The sequence below is a fragment of the Lampris incognitus genome, chromosome 15 (assembly GCF_029633865.1).
Source record: "Lampris incognitus isolate fLamInc1 chromosome 15, fLamInc1.hap2, whole genome shotgun sequence".
Lineage (NCBI taxonomy): Eukaryota > Metazoa > Chordata > Actinopteri > Lampriformes > Lampridae > Lampris > Lampris incognitus.
Genome location: NC_079225.1, coordinates 16,178,479 through 16,196,404, shown reverse-complemented (window position 1 = coordinate 16,196,404; position 17,926 = coordinate 16,178,479). Strand labels below are relative to the sequence as shown.

At 45.6% G+C, this 17,926-nt stretch overlaps 2 protein-coding genes across 3 annotated transcripts in view; one reads left to right on the top strand and one right to left on the bottom strand.

Moving 5' to 3' along the window:
* Positions 1 to 5,302: 5,302 nt before the first annotated feature.
* On the bottom strand, positions 5,303 to 6,737 carry LOC130125053 (rho-related GTP-binding protein RhoB). The gene has a single exon (XM_056294485.1). It carries the CDS (start codon positions 6,564 to 6,566, stop codon positions 5,976 to 5,978), a length of 591 nt encoding a protein of 196 aa, XP_056150460.1. The 5' UTR covers positions 6,567 to 6,737; the 3' UTR covers positions 5,303 to 5,975.
* A 373-nt stretch (positions 6,738 to 7,110) lies between these two features.
* pum2 (pumilio RNA-binding family member 2) overlaps positions 7,111 to 17,926 on the top strand; it is a 35,498-nt gene continuing 24,682 nt past the window's right edge. The window contains exons 1-5 of one of the 2 annotated variants that reach the window (XM_056294483.1): positions 7,111 to 7,287; positions 9,808 to 10,171; positions 15,467 to 15,535; positions 16,256 to 16,361; positions 17,089 to 17,276. In XM_056294483.1, coding sequence (XP_056150458.1) covers positions 9,821 to 10,171; positions 15,467 to 15,535; positions 16,256 to 16,361; positions 17,089 to 17,276 — 714 coding nt within the window. In that variant the 5' untranslated portion in view covers positions 7,111 to 7,287; positions 9,808 to 9,820. Of the gene's footprint in view, positions 7,288 to 8,961; positions 9,041 to 9,807; positions 10,172 to 15,466; positions 15,536 to 16,255; positions 16,362 to 17,088; positions 17,277 to 17,926 lie in introns of those variants that run through there. The other variant, XM_056294484.1, reaches the window with a different exon arrangement.

Below are 17,926 nucleotides of genomic sequence, written 5' to 3'. Positions count from 1 at the left end.
ATCAAGTCAATTTTATTTGTATGGCCCAATATCACAAATTACAAATTTGCCTCAAGGAGCTTTACAGCAACACAACAACCTGTCCTTAGACCCTCGCATCCAGAATATGTCCAGAGGTATTTTGGTCTGCGCTCGTTGATACCCCCGCCCCCCCCGGAAATGGAAAATGAACTGAGAGGAGCCAGACTAATTAGCATTTGTGAAATATGTTTAGTTCCCAGGCTAGTGTTTTTCTTAAAGGAAATGAGATGTCATGATATGTAGTTAATCACTTGTGATGACCAATAGGTGACAGTAATGGTCTACATGTCCAGTATTGATTGTTAAGGTTACAGAGGTCAATAAAGTTTTGAACTTAAGGCTAGCAACATAACATTGTGTCTGAGCTTTTTGTTCTTACAAAATAAGGAATAAATCAACCAGTCATGTTTAGGTAAATATTGCACCAACCATTGCGCCATCGACCGCCCCCTAGAGACCGGGGCAGCTGCTGCGCATAGAACACCAGCCAAGCTGCCCACGTACAGTGAGATGACAGCTAGAGCCGCACCTCTTGCAAGTCCAATTAACGTTATGGCACAGTGGATGGAGCAACAAAGAAGCTGCCATCCACCTGGCTCTAGTGTTGGAGGGAAAGGCTTTGCAGGTGCTCCTCGACCTAGCCCCAGTGGAGCAGCGGGACCTCCGGGCCCTGACCATGGTGCTGGAGAAGCAATTCGGGCAACGACCCGTCACTGACCAGAGCAGAGAGCAACTAGCCAGCTGCCACCGCCAAGAGTGAGACAGCCTGGGCACCTTCGTCCCAGATGTGCAGCTGCATGCCCGACATGGTTACCCGCAGTTCAACGCAGCCGCCCAAGAGGAACTGGTCTTCCACGCTTTCCTGCAGGGGCTCATGCCGGAGTAGTTTTGCCAGCATGTCTGCCTCGCCATGCCCTGATCCCTCAGTGAGGCTCTTTGCGAAGCTGAGCAGACTGAGGTGGTACTCTCCACGCAGCTTACCCATCAAAAGGCTACCGCTCTCCGACCACATGTCAGGTGGGTTGACTAAGATGAAGAGGAGGAGGTAGAAGAGGTCTACCAAGTTCTGCTTCCGCCACAGCAGTCTCAGCGATGGCCTCCAACATTGAGGCGACATCCACTCCAGCCAACTGACTGCTGTTACCAGTGTGACGAGCCTGGTGACATAGCCCACAACTGCCCAGCACCAGCACCAAAAGCCAGAGTTACCCGGCTGGTGGGAAAAGGACAGCAGGGTGGCCTACTGAGGGGACCACCACGCCAGTCTCCAGCCCCCCTCTAAGGCCGATGCATGCTGGTTAGCCACCTAGGTCACACCAAAGGACTGTATCTGAACTGCCAACTTGACAGTCGACCCTGCCCGGGCCTGGTAGACACGGAGTCTATCATTTCCCTGGTGCGACCTTGCATCCCCCCGGGCACCACCGGCCCACTCTCGGTGGCATGATCACCAACCAACACTCAACTGATGACAGTGACAGGAGAAATGGTTGGCATGAGAGGGAAGAAGTTACTGCAAGTCCAGGTGGGAGACCAGAAGCTGGTGCATGAGTTCTGGCTCACCAGCATCCAAGACCTGTGCATCATCGGCCTGGACTTGCTGACCCGTTAACGTTTCAGGGGAAACCATAACCCTCAGCAAAAAGACCATGGTGCTCCAGTCAAGCCAGGGGAAGAACAGTCAAAGATCAACGAGCCAGTCGCCAAGCAGCCACCGCTCAGCAGACACAGAGCTCCGGTGCAGCATTAGAGTGCTGCTACTGTCAGCGGCAAGAGTAATGGGGCCAGATGACGCCTACAGTGGCAGCTGTCCAGAATGCCATCAATGAGGAGAGGCGGTTCCTGTTGACCATGCAGCAATTGAGGCAGCAGCATGAGGCAGAAGTGACCCTGGCACTGGTGAGGGGCTGGCTGGAGATGAGACAGCACCCTGAGTGGACAGACGTGTCAGCACTGGGGCCTGAGGTGAAGGCCTACCACTCTCAATGGAGCAACTTTGAACTCCATGACGGGTTGGCATACCGGAGGTGGCAAGTTGCCGGATCAGGGAAGGACTTCCTGCAGCTATTGGTGCCCCGTGTGCTCCATCCCCAAGTTCTCCAGATGGTCCATGGCTCGGTAGGGGTGGGGCACCATGGGAATTCCAAGACTCTCCATCACCTCAGGGGGCAGTTGTACTGGCCTGGCTGTCGATGAGACGTGGAGCTACACGTGCACTGCTGCGACTCCTGCGCTACCCAGAGGGGACCAACCCAGTGCTCCCACACCCCACTGCAGCAGTACTTGGTGTTTGGTGCCCCGCCCAAGCCCAAGATTGCCAGGGGAAAAGAAATGGACTACCTCTGAGGACTGAGGGACTGCCTGCAGGTGGTCCACAACTGCACCTGCTGGGCCCAGGCCAATTTCAGAGCACAGCAGAGGTGGACCTATGTATGATGCACAGTGCCTTGGGCAGGCCTTCCTGTGAGAGGACAAGGTATGGGTGATTGTCCCGTTCGCAAGAAGGGGATTTCAGCCCAGCGAGGTCTTGGGCCGGCTGTCTGAAGTGGTGTACCGGGTACCCAGCTGCACATGGTGTTGCAGCACCAGAGCAGACTCTCCCCATACCATCCCTTTGCTTTGCCTTTTGTTGGGGAGGAGGGCGACAGTAGCACCCCATGCACCAATCAATGTGATTCTCCTCCAGTTGAACTTTCTATAAGTCCCAGGTGGCCTGTTCGCCAGCAGCGCCACCCTGGAAATTTGGGTGATGGGGTCGTCGAGAACGACGGACCCCCCAGGTGGGGGTGACCAGAGGAGGTGGTCGCTCTGACTGTTGGCAGTTCTACGCTGGGGGAGCGCAAAAGATTATGGGGGTGGGAAACTGTTGTGATTCAAAATGGGGTTTTATGTGTTCAAATGTTCTTTTCATGTTTTGGTTATTGTGGTTGTGTTGTTTGTTTGGGGGTTCGACTCGGACTAAGTAGACGACCATTTTACTGACTGACTGACTATAGGACCATGACTTAAGTCTAATGTTTCCAGAAATGACCTTGGGGGAGAAACTATTGCTCGTTAGCCAATTTGGTGTGCAAATAAAAGAGCACTCCCGGGATCGTGCAGTGTATGGGACACGGGAGTTGCCATTAAATAGAGATCTCTGCCTCTCCACTCCTTCTTCCATGCCGGCTCGTCACAATATGCTGCAGGTGTGGTTACAATTTAAGTTAATCAGAGTGTGGGCGTGACTAAACAGGGAGTTGGCTTGAGGCAGGTCTGACACTAGCAGATTGCAACTTCTTAGCAGGCTAATAAAAGGGGATCGTAGACAGAGGTTCTTTCCTAAATTGATGATAATGTTCAAATGTTAGGGCAGATGGTAATATGAGCATTAAATTGGCGTTCGACAGGAATGAGTCATAACAGTTTGAGTTAAAGATCTCAGACTAAAGCTCGTATTTCTGCCAAGTTATTCATATTAATGTATTCTACTCAGAGTACGTCTGAATGAAATGACAGTGTATTATTATTTCCCTACCTCTCAATAATCATTGGGTATCCTTTAGCGTAAATATAGAGTAAAACTTATGTGGCGCACATTCCTCTATCCTTAACAAGACAATAAGAATGGATGAGGAGTCACTAAGTTTTCAGTCCTTCAACCTATGAGTCTTAAATCAACCTATGTGTAATCCAAACTCTACATTAGCTTTTAATTATCTTTTCACAATAGAGGTTACCTGAAAACCGCAAGCAAAATGGGCCCTCTACTTCACAGGGAAAGCTACTCAATTGGGAGTGTGCGTTAATTTTGATCATTTTAAAAATTCTTAGCTGTGAGGAGTACATGAACCCTGTCAGTTTGGTGTGAAGGTTGAAAGTTGAGGTTGAAGACAGGAAAGGCAGATATGGTGACACATTGATTCACTTATTGATTGCCCCAATGGTAGTAAGTGTCCTCTTATGCTCTGTACTGTTTTTCCCACACAAACCTTCACCAGCACCCATGATCCCATAAAGAATGTATGCTCAATGAGTGCCGTACTAAAGTAAGTAACATGAAAAATAGAGGGAAGGCGCATGGTTGGTTTTGCACAGTGTGTTCCCATCCCATAAGGAAGCAAATAGCCTGGCAACCAAACCAAAGAAAAAAATGTGACTTTTACAACTTTGGCTAGATTTACACAGGCATTAAAAAAAAAAAAACCTTCTGATCTTCATCTAAAGTAGCTGATGTCAGAGGGCGGACCATATGAAATGTTAACAGCTTTGAAAAAGAAATGTGCGTTCCATAAAATGTCAACATTGGGATATTAGGCTCACATTAAAAATCCACCAAAAATAGAACCACCATGATTATGTTGTAGATAGGAATTCCAAGTGCCTTGCAATAGTGTCTGCAGTTGATATTTATTGCTGTCATTTCAACAAGCACTCCCATCACCATGTAAAGGGAACATTACATAACATGTCTTGATGGGCTCAGGGCAAACATGAGCAGTACTGTTCAGTAAAGAACCAGGGAAACTAAAAGTGATATAAGCGTTTGCATTTTACACGTAATATTAACTTGGCATTTGGGTGTGGTATAGTTTTACTCTGAGTGACCTTTAGATTGATTAAACCCATTTAAAGTTGATGTCCATGTAGTGCTGATGTAGCCCACTGAGTTGTTTTTCATTTTCATCTTTTCATTACAGCTTGTTTTACTATGCAGTTCTAACTGTGCCACAATGTGAAGCCTCTGCTGTCATCAACCATGTTAACTTTTTGAAAAATCTGAAGTAAAATTCAAAAAACAAAAAGGGCAAGCAGGTCCTTCCATTCTTCCAGATGGCCAAGAACACAAAGCAGTTCGTGTTTTAAAACACAAAAATACCTCTGTAACCTTGGCTTAAAAGATGGCCTTTAGCCAGTCTTACTTTCACAAACGCCGACATTCAGAAATTCAGCATGTTCAGTGGACTGGGATGGAAAAAAGGCCTCATGTTAATGTTTGCTCAGCTCTTTCTACCTTGTTTTTTCAGGCCTCTGAGCCGTTTTCCTCTTTGGGATGTGTTACTTTTCAAAGGATGGTCTGAATATAACACTTCTCACTCAATGGCACTTCAAGTCAATCCTTGAAGATACTAATCTGCTCAACATTGGTGTGTGACATTTATCTTCTCCCAAAATGAAAGTGATCACCATATTCACTGAGAAACATGAAAATTGAGTGCAAACTTGGTGATACTCATTTAAACATACAGCAGTTCAAAGTTGGCCTTTAGGATTTGTGATAATAATAATAAAAACAAATCATGCAGGCTTTCATAGACTGTATATTAAAGTTGGGTCTTTATTCAAGAGCATTTAACACCAGAATCAAGTATACCTAAGAGCATACAAAATATACTGTAATATTAATGTTCTTATCGTGTAGTTCTGCCTTACATTGTGTTGTAATTTCTGTAAGTTAGATTCTGTTCTGGTTAGCTGTTAAATTAGTTCCCTGGCTGGATACAGTCATTTATATGTGATGTTGGCATACATATCAGCTTGGCAGAAATGTGCGAGGCAACAGTGTGCAGATGGCAAAAAAACAAAAAATAATAATAATACTGTCCTTGTGCAAATGAAACTTTAGTTTAAAAGCTAGCCTTTAGCCAGTCAGTCATAAACCAAAAGCACAGTGGGTAACCACACACCCACTGTACCGAGAAAGTGTCATGTCATTTTGTCTCGAGTGCTTTTTCTTGTCCCCCTCAAAAAGGCAATACAGTTAGAATCACGTGATCCACTCGGGAACACGCTACAGCCGGAACTCTTAAGACGGCTGATTATTAGTTTTGGTTCAGCCAAGATCATCTAATTAAGTGAAAGAATCCAAACTATGGCCACGGTCTTCACGTGTTCAGGCACAAGATCCCAGGCGGTGAATGGGGTACCTTGGATCAGAGCTCACAGTCATAATAAGAGCAGGCAACAATGCTCGTTCACAGCAACAGACAGCAATTGACACAACTGCTGGTTGGCCTCGGCCGTTTTTGCAAGGCTGCCCGCGTTGCCGTCTCGAACACTTCCCATATGCCGTCCTTGGTTTTAGCAGAGCTCTCTAAATAGTCATACGCGCCAATGCGCGTGGCCATGGCTCGCCCGTCCTCCGTCCTGACGGGCTCTTGCTTCAGCCTGGCCAGCTCACTCCTCACGTTGTCGTCGTTCCGCAGATCTTTTTTGTTGGCGACTAGAATAATAGGCACGTTCGGACAGAAGTGTTTGACCTCCGGCACCCACTTCTCGGGGATGTTTTCGAGGGAGTCCGGGCTGTCCACCGAAAAGCACATGAGGATGACGTCGGTGTCGGGATAGGACAGGGGGCGCAGACGGTCGTAGTCCTCCTGTCCAGCGGTGTCCCACAGCGCCAGCTGCACTTGCTTGGAGTCCACCTCGATGTCCGCCACGTAGGTCTCAAACACGGTGGGGACGTAGACCTCCGGGAACTCGTCTTTGCTGAATACGATCAGCAGACACGTTTTCCCACAAGCGCCGTCCCCCACCACCACGAGTTTCTTTCGTATGTCCGCCATCTGTTTGCTCGGCTCCCACCAGCTTGGGCCCCGGTGTCACGCTCGAAACGGGTAACGTCCACTCGTCACGTCCCACTTCCCGGCTGGCTTCATACACAATAACGCGGCCGCTATAACCAGCAACGCCGCTTCCCGAGTAGCGCACGGCGCCCGAGCAGCGCCGGCGCTGTTCCTTATAAAGCGCACGGGAGCTTTCTTAATATAGCAACCCAATCGGAAACGGAGAGGTGAGATCACCGCGTGGCGAAGGGACAGGCGATTGGATCTCAACATTTCCGGCGATGTGGAGGAGGGTCATCCAAGAACGAGGACCCACCCGACCCGAGATCAGCCCGAGTCCACATGACCGGGGGCCCCCCGGGGCAACGTAACGCGATACTTCGCTTATATATTTATTATTTATTTATATTGCTACACCCCCCACACCACCACCCCCCTCCTCCTTTGAATGAGTCTCTTTCCGCCGAACTACTGTTTCTACGTGCGTCAGATGGAAGAAATCAAATCGCTTTGACGCTTCTCGTCAAACGAGTTCAAACCGCGCCCCCCCCCAAAAAACCCCGAACACACGGCGCGTCTAACGAACACACCCCATGCGGGACGGGCTGCGCCGACTTCATTGTCCGGCATCGGCGTAGACGTCAAATGTGCACGACTCCCAGCTTCTCCGTGATGCGGCGGATCCCCTCCCCCGCGCACGAGACAACACCGAAATAGACGGGTCGGTTTTAAACGCGCGGCACGAGGACGTGTGCTGCTTTTCTTTTTCTTTTCTTTTTTTGTTTTGTTTCGTTTGTTTTGTTTTGTCGCGGCGTCGCAGAAAAGGCAACAAAAAAAATTAAAAAATAAAATAAATCGGACCGACATTGTTTTTCTACGCAGGCCGACGTAGTTTACGCTACATCCAGGGAGGGGGCACTAGCAGCGTCTCCTAGCCGCGACGGCACGTCGAGGCATTGCTAAATCGCCGCTCTCCGCGGAAACAAAACAATCTCAGATCTCCGGCTCGGCGGCGTGCGAACAAGCAAGGAGACCCCCTCTCTCTCTCTCCCCCTCCCTCCCCCCCACACACACACGACGACGCGTGAGTACATTTACTGGGCTACGTCGGGCGAAAGTCTTATTTAAACGCGGGTTGTTGTCGCGGCGTGCGATTATTTCCCCTTTTGTTTAACGGTTTTTAGGCCCCCCCCTCTCTCCCTCTCTCTCTCTGTTTGGAACTTGGACGGGGGCCATGTTGTTTAGCTAAGGGGCTCGTTTGGCTTGACGCTGTAGCTCAAGACAGCATCGGTTTTTAGCAACTGGCGCTACCCGACTCCTAAGGTGAGCGAGTTAACTCGACGCACGGCTCCGTCGTTTGTTCCAACAGAGGCGGCGTTTACAAGCAACCCCCCCTCAAAAAAATAACATAAAAATACACATCTTAAAAAAAAAACCTCAACCTTGTCGTATACCTCGCTACTTGACTCGAAACCGAGAGGCGTCTCATTAGCTTGGCTATTGTACCTGTTAGCTAGCTAGCTAATGATAAACACAACGTCGGGCCCGCTAACAGTAGCCGACTAGCTGACCTGAGGTGAAGTTTGCTTTGAACAAGGGGATGCAGGCGCTGTGCCCCCGTCTCCCCGCTAAACGTCTAACTGAAAACGGCGCAATCGCAACAAAAATCGCCGGCAATTAATTGTTACCGGAACAAAACCTCTCGAGTGGCTCAAAACGATCGCCTCGCTCGCACAGTTGTCAGTTGAATTTGACAAGAATTTAGGACCTGCTTCTTGACGCCTCGTAAGCTAACGCTCGCTAGCTAGCTCGCTATAGCGTCCGTGGGTAGCGCCGGGGCAGTCCGCCGGGGTAGTTTCATTAACCCCCACCCCCCCACCCCGTGTTAGGTTAACCAAACGGCTCTCGTGTAATAGATTCGGTGAGCCGACGTCGTGTCGCGTAACGTTAACCCGCTAGCCGTTTGCCCGTTGTTGGGTCGTCTTCGCGACGGTTCGCCGTTTCCCTAATTTGGCGACCGTAACCAGGGCTAGCGTAATGTACAGCGGCGAGTCTTTATTGTGCCCGCTGTGAACCGCCGATCGCGGCAACCCGGTTAACCCGAGCGGCTCGGTCTGCTTCGCCGGACCCGCGAGCAGTGCGCCGGGTGCGTTGGCTGTTTCGGCCCGACCGGGTAACAACTCGGCCGGTCCGGCAGTTTGTGAAGTTTGTGACAGCGTCGCTCGCAGCCCGCAACGCCGAACGTACGAGCCTGGACGCGGGAGTGTGCGTGTCCCCGGGGGGACGGGGGGGGGACGGTTTGATTTTAACGGCCGTTTTTCGTGCCTCGTTTTGAGGCGCGATCGATCGTTGCCCTGGGTAGATCCGAGACTCGCGCGGAGCCCGAGCCTGGAGTGCGAGACTAGATTAGGCGACGCCTCCTCGGTTCCCCGTTGGAGGAGTTGAATCGTTAAGAACCGCCGTTCTTGCCACAGGTAATTTAGCCATTTTAAGTTGCCTCATGGTTTAGCCAGTGGCTCACGCCTAGTAAGGGACGCCTCCATAATACCCACAGCCTGCGGACGACCTTTTTTCCTTTTGTAGATGCGTCGACGAGCGACGACGCCGGCGTCAGAAACTGCGGTATTACAGAAAACGAGGATTCGGTTAGCTTGCCGCGCTGCTGTGTTGCTGGGCAGCCAAATGCTTGCGACGGGCCCCGCTAAATGTGCCGAGCACGCCAGTGAAGAAAACATAAAGGCTGTGTGTGTGCCAAATGTAATAATAGTAGCAAAAATAATTACATGTATTATTGCGCTTCTCTAGACACCCAAAGCGCCTCACACTGAAGGGAGTAGCTCGCTTCGACCACCACCAGTGGTGTAGGGACGCCCGACCAAGCCGGAGGTAACACGGGGATTTGAACCGGCTGTCCCCGTGTTGGCAGGCAGCAGAACAGACCGCCACGCTACCCGGACGCCCCCCCCCCCAATTACATGTATTTTAACTAAATGCGCTTTTGACAAAGACGTGTTTTGTTAACGAATTAAGAGGTGTCTTTGCCCATCTTTGTGTAAAACGGTGCCAAAAGCAGCTGAGTGTATAGGGAACCGTTGCATGTAACTATTAAATGTAATCAAGTTGTTAACATGTAATTATTGTTATTATGTGATTGCTTTTTTGCCATTTGGCCCAAGTGATGTCCGTTGATGGCTAAAGAACCACTAATAATTTGTTGTCTAAACCGTATCATCCTCTGTAGGCTTTCCCGTGGAATGAGCGTTCCATGCAGCATCCTAGGTATGAATGACGTGGCCTGGCAGGAGACAAGAGGTGGGATGCTGCATGCAAATGGTGCTCCTGAGACTGGGGCTGTCAGAGTTCATGGAGGAGGCCCCCTAGCTACAGTCGGGGGAGCTGGGCAAGGTCCTGGGGTGCCACATTTACAGGGCATGGACCGAAGCGCTAACCCTACCCCAGGAACCCCACAGCCTCCGCTGAGCGGGCGATCTCAAGATGATGCCACAGTTGGATACTTCTTCCAGAGGCAGCCAGGGGAGCAGCTTGGAGGTTGTGTGCCCAGCAAGCATCGCTGGCCAACTGGAGATGGCAATCATGTTGACCAGGTAAGTGTTGGTTTTTCACCCCCAAGGCCTTTTGTTTTGTAGGCAAATCATTGCGGTCTTTTACAGGTCAGAATAAGAGCTTGCAATGTTTTGCAAGAGTTGCTTTCTAAAGCTGATTTAAAGGGGTTCTGTATGAGTTTTACCATGATTATAAATTGCACTATACTACGATTCATAATATTTTTGTCTACTACTGTGGGTCGAATCAGGAAAACATGTTGGTAGAATAGTTTATTTTTTGATCAGTTAGTCTTTGGACAGTTAAATTTATTAATAGGACATGCATTACCTTCAAATTATGACAGTTGCTCATTTTCCCACAACCCATTGGTGAAATGGCTGAAAGGTCCAACTGAAAGTTGCATTTATTTGCATCAAAAACTGGTAAATTTGAATGTCAAATTGTTTTAATCATTTTCAGTCATATTCATCATGTACTTCCTCCAGAACGTTTCTCTAGCGACTCCACAACTCGGTGTTGTCATTTGGGTTCATTGTGTAGGGAACTGCATACATGTAGTAAAGCTTACTTTTTTATGCCTACCCTCTTGCACCACAATATCCAGAACTCTTGTATTTGCACTCCAAAATCCAAAAAGCAAGTCCTGGAATTACTCGTATGACTTGATTTAGAAAAAAAAAATCCTTCAGTACTCTGTATATGGCAATTTGATAGAGCAGATAGAAAATGTGGATTGGGGGCCTGCAACAATTGTCTAATGCTGAAGAGCATTTAAAAATAAAACTTAAAGAGAATATAGTCCTCTCTGCGCACTGCAGCGTAGGGATGAGTACTGAAACCCGGTATTAAATGGGCCCCGGGGCTAAATTATTAAAGACAGTAGTATTGATAAGCTATATTGATAACAGTTCTGCTATTGGTAGTGGACAAATTAAGAAAATACATTTTCTATTTATTTAGGCCACAGAAACTTACCTCACCAAATCCATTTCCAATTTCAAATAAGATTAAGACATTTGTGTATGATGAATTTTCGCTATTCCCAACCCAGAAGAGAGATCTGTCTCTCTGAGCCTGTCCTATGTGCGAGCTGAGGGGCGGGGCCAGCTCTCTTCTTCTCTGATGCACACACACAGACCCTACTCTTAGTGACAATGGCGGAGAGAACTAAACGGTCAAAAGTCTGGTTATACCTCACTAGAGTCGATGCTGACAGTGCTCGTTGCAACAAGTTTTTTTGCATGTAAGGGCGGAAACACAAGCAATCTTTCAAAACGTCTAGCGAAAGTGCATCAAATACAGGTGGGGAAATGCATAGTTTTCGACCGCTTCACTTGGTAGTTCATCTCTCGTTGCGCCATCTACCTCAGGTATGTTATGTTGCGTATGCTAGCAGCCTAGGGCCCACACTGAGTTAACAAAATTATACAAACACAGGTTAATGATTAAAAATAACTATTTCTGTTAATTCTGTTCTTAAGTTGTTTTGTTTTTTCTCTTAAACAATAACAAGAGTACCGTTAAAGTACCGGACCGATAAGCAGTATCAGTAAGAGTAGTAGTACTGTTAAAATCTTAACGATACCCATCGCTACTGCAGAGCTGGACCAACCTATCGCAAGAGGACATATTTCATGCTCTGATGTTTGAAATGGAAGCTCAAGGGATTTACTCAAAATACATGGGATGTGAATTAGCAGTGGCTACTGTTAACTTGCTTACTGATAATGCAGTGAAATATTAGAAACCCCATACATGAATAGGCTACACGTTGAGCTACTTTATCATTAATATAAAATATCGTAGCTTATGTTTAACAGGCTGAAGCAGCAGCCGAAGTGCACACCTGCTCGAAATTCAGATCCCATTTTTAAACCATTTTAAATGATTTTAACCTCCATTTAGATGCCATTTTAACTGTGCTATGTGATATGGCAGTCTGAAAGTGGCTAGAGAATGATTATTCATTTCAAAATAGAAGCTAAATTCAATATTAGAGTCAAGATTCAATCATGAATCTAATGTTGAATTTAATTTGTGGGTTCGTTTGATTTGGTTGTTAGATCTGTTTTAGTTTCATTATTAAGTCTGGGCATGAATTAAGTTATTAACCAGACCTCAGTTACTCATCTGGCAGGCTTACTACAAGTAAAACTCATCAACACCTTGTGTATTTTGTTTCTTAGGGGAGGTAGCAGCTACATATGTTTTAGGCTTGCATGTGATGAGTGGGGTGAAGGCGGGGGGGGGGGGCAGTGTTGAAGAAACACAGTAGTGTAGTTTTCGTTCCTCAACAGCTGATGCAACTGACACTCATTTTGACCAGTTTCCCACTACCTTTTATCAGCATCTAAACAGATGGCTATATTGGCTTAAACTTACAGCAGTTTTGTCACATTTTGCCCTTTCCATTGCCCACATGTCATTTGAATGAAAATTTCCACAGTAGTAGAATCAGTTTTGTAATACTGATATGGATTTTTATCTGACTGTTCACCATGTTGCCCTCAATAGTCTCATCATTACCCTGAATGATGAGACTACTGAGGGCAACATGGTGAACGCCCCACTGTTAAGCTCTACTCAAGGTTTTTTTTTTTTAATCGGATCTCGAATTTACTTTAGAATGGACTGTGTTCACATTTCCTTGGTTCAGAACCATCTTTTAACCATCCTCACCTGGCAACACAGCTGGAACGATTGTGATTAGCTCAATACGGTGATCACACCAAAGTCCTTCCCAACTTTCCAAGTAACCCCCGTTCCCTGTCCCATACCTGTCAAAAGACCTTTGTTCAGCCAGCCCTACGTGTAAACAGTGGGTTTCAAGGTGAATTATAACCCGGCCTGATTGGGGGGGGGGGGGGTCTCTGTCTTGGGCCAAGTGTCCATGTTTGAAGTTATATGGATGCAAAGAGAGCCTTTTTGTACCTTTTTATGGTATAATTAACTCAACATATTTCTGCTTGGTGCTCATATACCTTGTCTGAAACATATTTGTGGCCTAAATTGGTTCCTAAGAACTTTCTCATTAAAATAAATTAGATGAGGTCTGTATTGTGAGATAAATGTAGAGCACCATGTAATCCCTGGTCCACTCTAGGTTTTTTTTTTATTATTATTATTTTAGTTATCCATCTCTCATAAACAGAAACATTTTCGTTTAAAGCTGCTTTAGGGAGTATTTTTATGGTAAAATATTACCTTTTAATTGCTATTAGTGTTGAAAATATGACGAATATAAGAAGTCACAATATTAGAAGCCATGATCCATGGTTGTTTGCTTACATCACTGAAGCGACATGAAACTGAATTTTGGGAATTGCAGTCAGCTAAAACATGGTGCCACTTTGTCTACAGTCATTGGCTGGAAATTCCCATGTGCTGCTTTGAATTAATGCCTTTATCTACACAGTCCATATAGCAAAGCTCAAATTCGTACCATGCATTTGTCCCATTGTGACCTGTTCATGTTTTTTTTTTTCATTCTTTTTAGATTTTAACTATTTATGTAATATGCATACACATGAAAATAGTCCTTATTCACAACATATTGGCTCCCAAATTATTGATTTGCCAGTGGGGTTTTTATTTTATTTTATTATTATTATAAAATATAGCCAATGGAGAGGAAGGGAAAAAGGGCAAATTCGCCTTCATTTCATAAGAGATCTGTTGAGTTTTGGTATTGGCCCAAAGTTGCCAATACCATATTCTTCTAGTTAAAGTGTGGATCGGGTTATCATTTTGTTCTCAGAATATGAATATCAATGATGGAGCATCCCCATGGCCCTGAGAGCAGGATAAGCGGTTTGGATAATGGATGAGTGGATGATGGAGGATGTTCGGTTGATCATCTGTGTCTTCATCGTTCTGCTTTTGAAATATGCGCCTATCAACCGAAGCAGTTTGGAGTTGGACACAAACTGAGGCATCCCTATTAGACAGTTGACACAGTTAATGCGCTGTTTTTGTAATGCGACCGGTGTCAGTTTAGCGTTTAGAATTATGCTTTCTTGAAGGTTGGGGATATGCCAATTATTATGAACATCTTTCCTTGAGCTAAATTGTCAGATCCCCAAGACTTCTAATATCATATAAATGGCAGTTGCCTGGTGTTGCTGCGGTGTCAGTGAATCACAGACTTTGTGTCCCTGTGTAAGGTTTTGCTGATGGGGTTCAGTACTCCTAACCCTGCAGAAAATAGGCTCACAAAGGTTATTGATCAAGATTTTATCACAGTAACACTTCTGTGCTTTGAAACTGCAGAGTTTTACGTCAGTTACGAGAAAGCAGATGAGACATAACCATAACATACTTGAAAGGTGAAGTGGCTGTATCAGTTTCTAAAGTCTATTTGTATTTCTCAGCAAAATTAACTTTTGAGATTTATCTTAGGATGGTTAAAACTATATCACTATGTGACAGCTTTCCTTACCAAACAGATCATGAAAATCTTACTCTTTAGGGCGTCCGGGTGGCATAGTAGTCTATTCTGTTGCCTACCACCGCAGGGATCGCCGGTTCAAATCCCCGTGTTACCTCCGGCTTGGTCGGGCGTCCCACAGACACAATTGGCTGTGTCTGCGGATGGGAAGCCGGATGAGGGTATGTGTCCTGGTCACTGCACTGGCGCCTCCGGTCGGGGCACCTGTTCGGAGGAGGAACTGGGGGGAATAACGTGATCCTCCTACGCGCTGCGTTCCCCTGGTGAAACTCCTCACTGTCAGTTGAAAAGAAGCGGCTGGCGACTCCACGTGTATCGGGGGAAGCATGTGGTAGTCTGCAGCCCTCCCTGGCTCAGCAGAGGGAGTGGAGCAGAGATCGAGACAGCTCGGAAGAGTGGGGTAATTGGCCGGATACAATTGGGAAGAAAAAGGAGAGAAAATCCAAAAAAAAAAAAAAATCTTACTCTATTCGTGGCTGCAGTATGGTTGCAGTATAACGGTATCGAATGTTTACTGAAATTATTTTAAGATATCTATTGTTTTATAGGTAGGTATTTGACTACTCATTTCATGTACAGACTATATTGTACAATGTCATTAATAAACTTTGTGGTAAATAAAGCTATGAATACTAAACAGAAATTTTGGTAAGTTAACAGTAGTCTACTGTCTCATTAGTTGGACTTTGAAACGTTTTAAGGTATAGTTTTAGTGATTTTATTATCATCTCTTCAGTGAGTTGGGCCAATGTAACATGCACTGTCCTGCGTTCAATGGTTGTAGCGTTCTGCTTAATGTCCTCTAATTTTTCTTTCATGTAGAGTGTTGTACCAAAACCAACATGTGGACTCGTAGTTTGAATCTTTTCTCTTACTTTAAAATCAGGTCCGTGCTGTGGATGAGATGAACTACGACTTTCAAGCTCTTGCATTGGAGTCAAGGGGCATGGGAGAGGTAACTATTTGGTTTTCCACTCTGACAGCTGCTTTTGCTTTTGGACTACATTTAATCTGACTAAAAGGATGTTTCTCACGAAATAACCGTTCTACTGCTGCTTCTGCGCCAACAGATGGTCGGTTCTCTCACATCACCAGTTGTGTCGAGTGCCCCAAACACACAAATCAACCCACAAATGCTGAATGTTGCCCAGACCATATTTTCTTCTCAATATATGCCCAATTGAAAAAGGCTTATGAAAAGACTTTTTTTTCCTTCCAAACTAGCACAGTGCTATATCAAGTGAAATGGCAGTAAGGAGAAAGATCTGGCTGAGCTACACTACATTACAACCTCAAAGTTGGCTATAGGCTTACAAACTGACCATTGTATATCAAAATTTTGTTAGGCTTTTGACTTTATTTAATGGGGCTTTGCCATGTCTTAATTCACTGTACTCTATAATGATCCTATACTGCAAATGCTCTCAGTTGCAAAAATAGTGAGCTTTAACCGTCTTAACTTGGTGGCTATTATCAAATTCCCGTAACACTTCTTGCCTTATGTATGTTATTTATGCTTCCCTTCAATATGGTGCACTCTATACTTTGATGGCAGGTTCATGCAGAGTATCTAATAAAGATGTATTTGCATCCTAATATCGATAAAGTTGTCACTAGGAATGTGTGTCATTATTGTGAAACACTACTCAAGGCTAACAAGAGTTTTTCTCCAAAGCTTCTACCAGCAAAAAAACTCTGGGACTCTGATGAACTGGCCAAGGATGGAAGGAAAGGGATGCTTCTTGGAGAGGAATGGAGGGATAATGCATGGGGATCATCTCGTGAGTGTCTCATGTATTCCACTGAACTTTGTTAAAGATTCTGAATTTGCTGTTAGAGGTGTGATAGGAAATATGCTAGATTTGATCAGGACAACAACAAAAAAAACCTCGTGCACATAAGCGGTACACTGGTATGCATGTATGCTGGTACACATGCACTGCTGTTGGGGCAAACATTTCACTCCAACAGGGTTCCACTCTCCTTTGCGCATACATGCATTGATAATCTTTTGCTGTGTAGGATGCAATAGTCTCATTTTCTCCATTTCAGTACTCTGCTACACTGCTCCCCCCTTTTATTCCCTGTTGTCACTAGAGTCAATTACTTGTAGTTATGTACAATGGAGTCCAGGCTTTGTTACCAGATTAAAATTTCAGCAAGATAGTTATATGTGCATCGGAAAATGTAACCAGATTCGCCTCTGAAGATGGCCTATTTGCACTTATGTCAGCATGCTAGTGGGCTTATTAAAGATGACATCCAGCTGAATCAAGTCCTCCTGAAAACAGCTTTTATTTCACTGAGAAGGAGAACAGCAGAGTACTGAACCGATGTACGTGTGTCCTGACAGGCATGCATGCCGGTGTACCACTTAAATGTAACCCTGCCTATAATATTGGTAAACAAAAGTCAATCCACTTGCATATAACTGTGTGTTGCACATCTGCCTCAACACAAACATGACATCTATCTTCACAATCTCTCCTCATTCAAAATACCTTTCAGATCACTCGGTGTCCCAGCCAATCATGGTGCAGCGACGACCAGGCCAGAGTTTCCATGGGAATGGTGAGGCCAATTCTGTGCTGTCACCTCGCTCAGAGGGGGGAGGCCTTGGAGTAAGCATGGTGGAGTATGTCCTGAGCTCCTCTCCAGGAGATAAGATGGATGGCCGTTATAGGAATGGTGGTTATGTAAGTTGGTTCACTCACTCTCTCTGCCTATCTCTGTCTGATTCTCGTCTCTCTCTTTGACAGGAGTAAACGATACATTGGCCAAATAATTCATTATTGGTAGTGTCCTAGAGACAGTGGTGCTTGAAAGTTTGTGAACCCTTGAGAATTTTCTATATTTCTGCATAAATATGACCTAAAACATCATCAGATTTTCACACAAGTCCTAAAAGTAGATGAAGAGAACCCAATTAAACAAATGAGACAAAAATATTATACTTGGTCATTTATTTATTGAGGAAAATTATCCGATATTACATATCTGTGAGTGGCAAAAGCATGTGAACCTTTGCTTTCAGTGTCTGGTGTGTTGAAAAAGGCTTATGACAGACTGTCTTTTTTTTTTCTCCTTACATACTAGCACAGTGCTATATCAAGTGAAATGCAGTAAGGAGAAAGGTCTGGCCGAGCTACACTACATTACAACCTCAAAGTTGGCTATAGGCTTACAAACTGACCACCGTATGTCAAGATTTTAAGCTTTTAACTTTATTTAATGGAGCTTTGCCATGTCTTAATTCACTGTACTCCATAATGATCCAATACTGCAAATGCTCTCAGTTGCAAAAATAGTGAGCTTTTAACTTGGTGGCTATCATCAAATTCTCGTA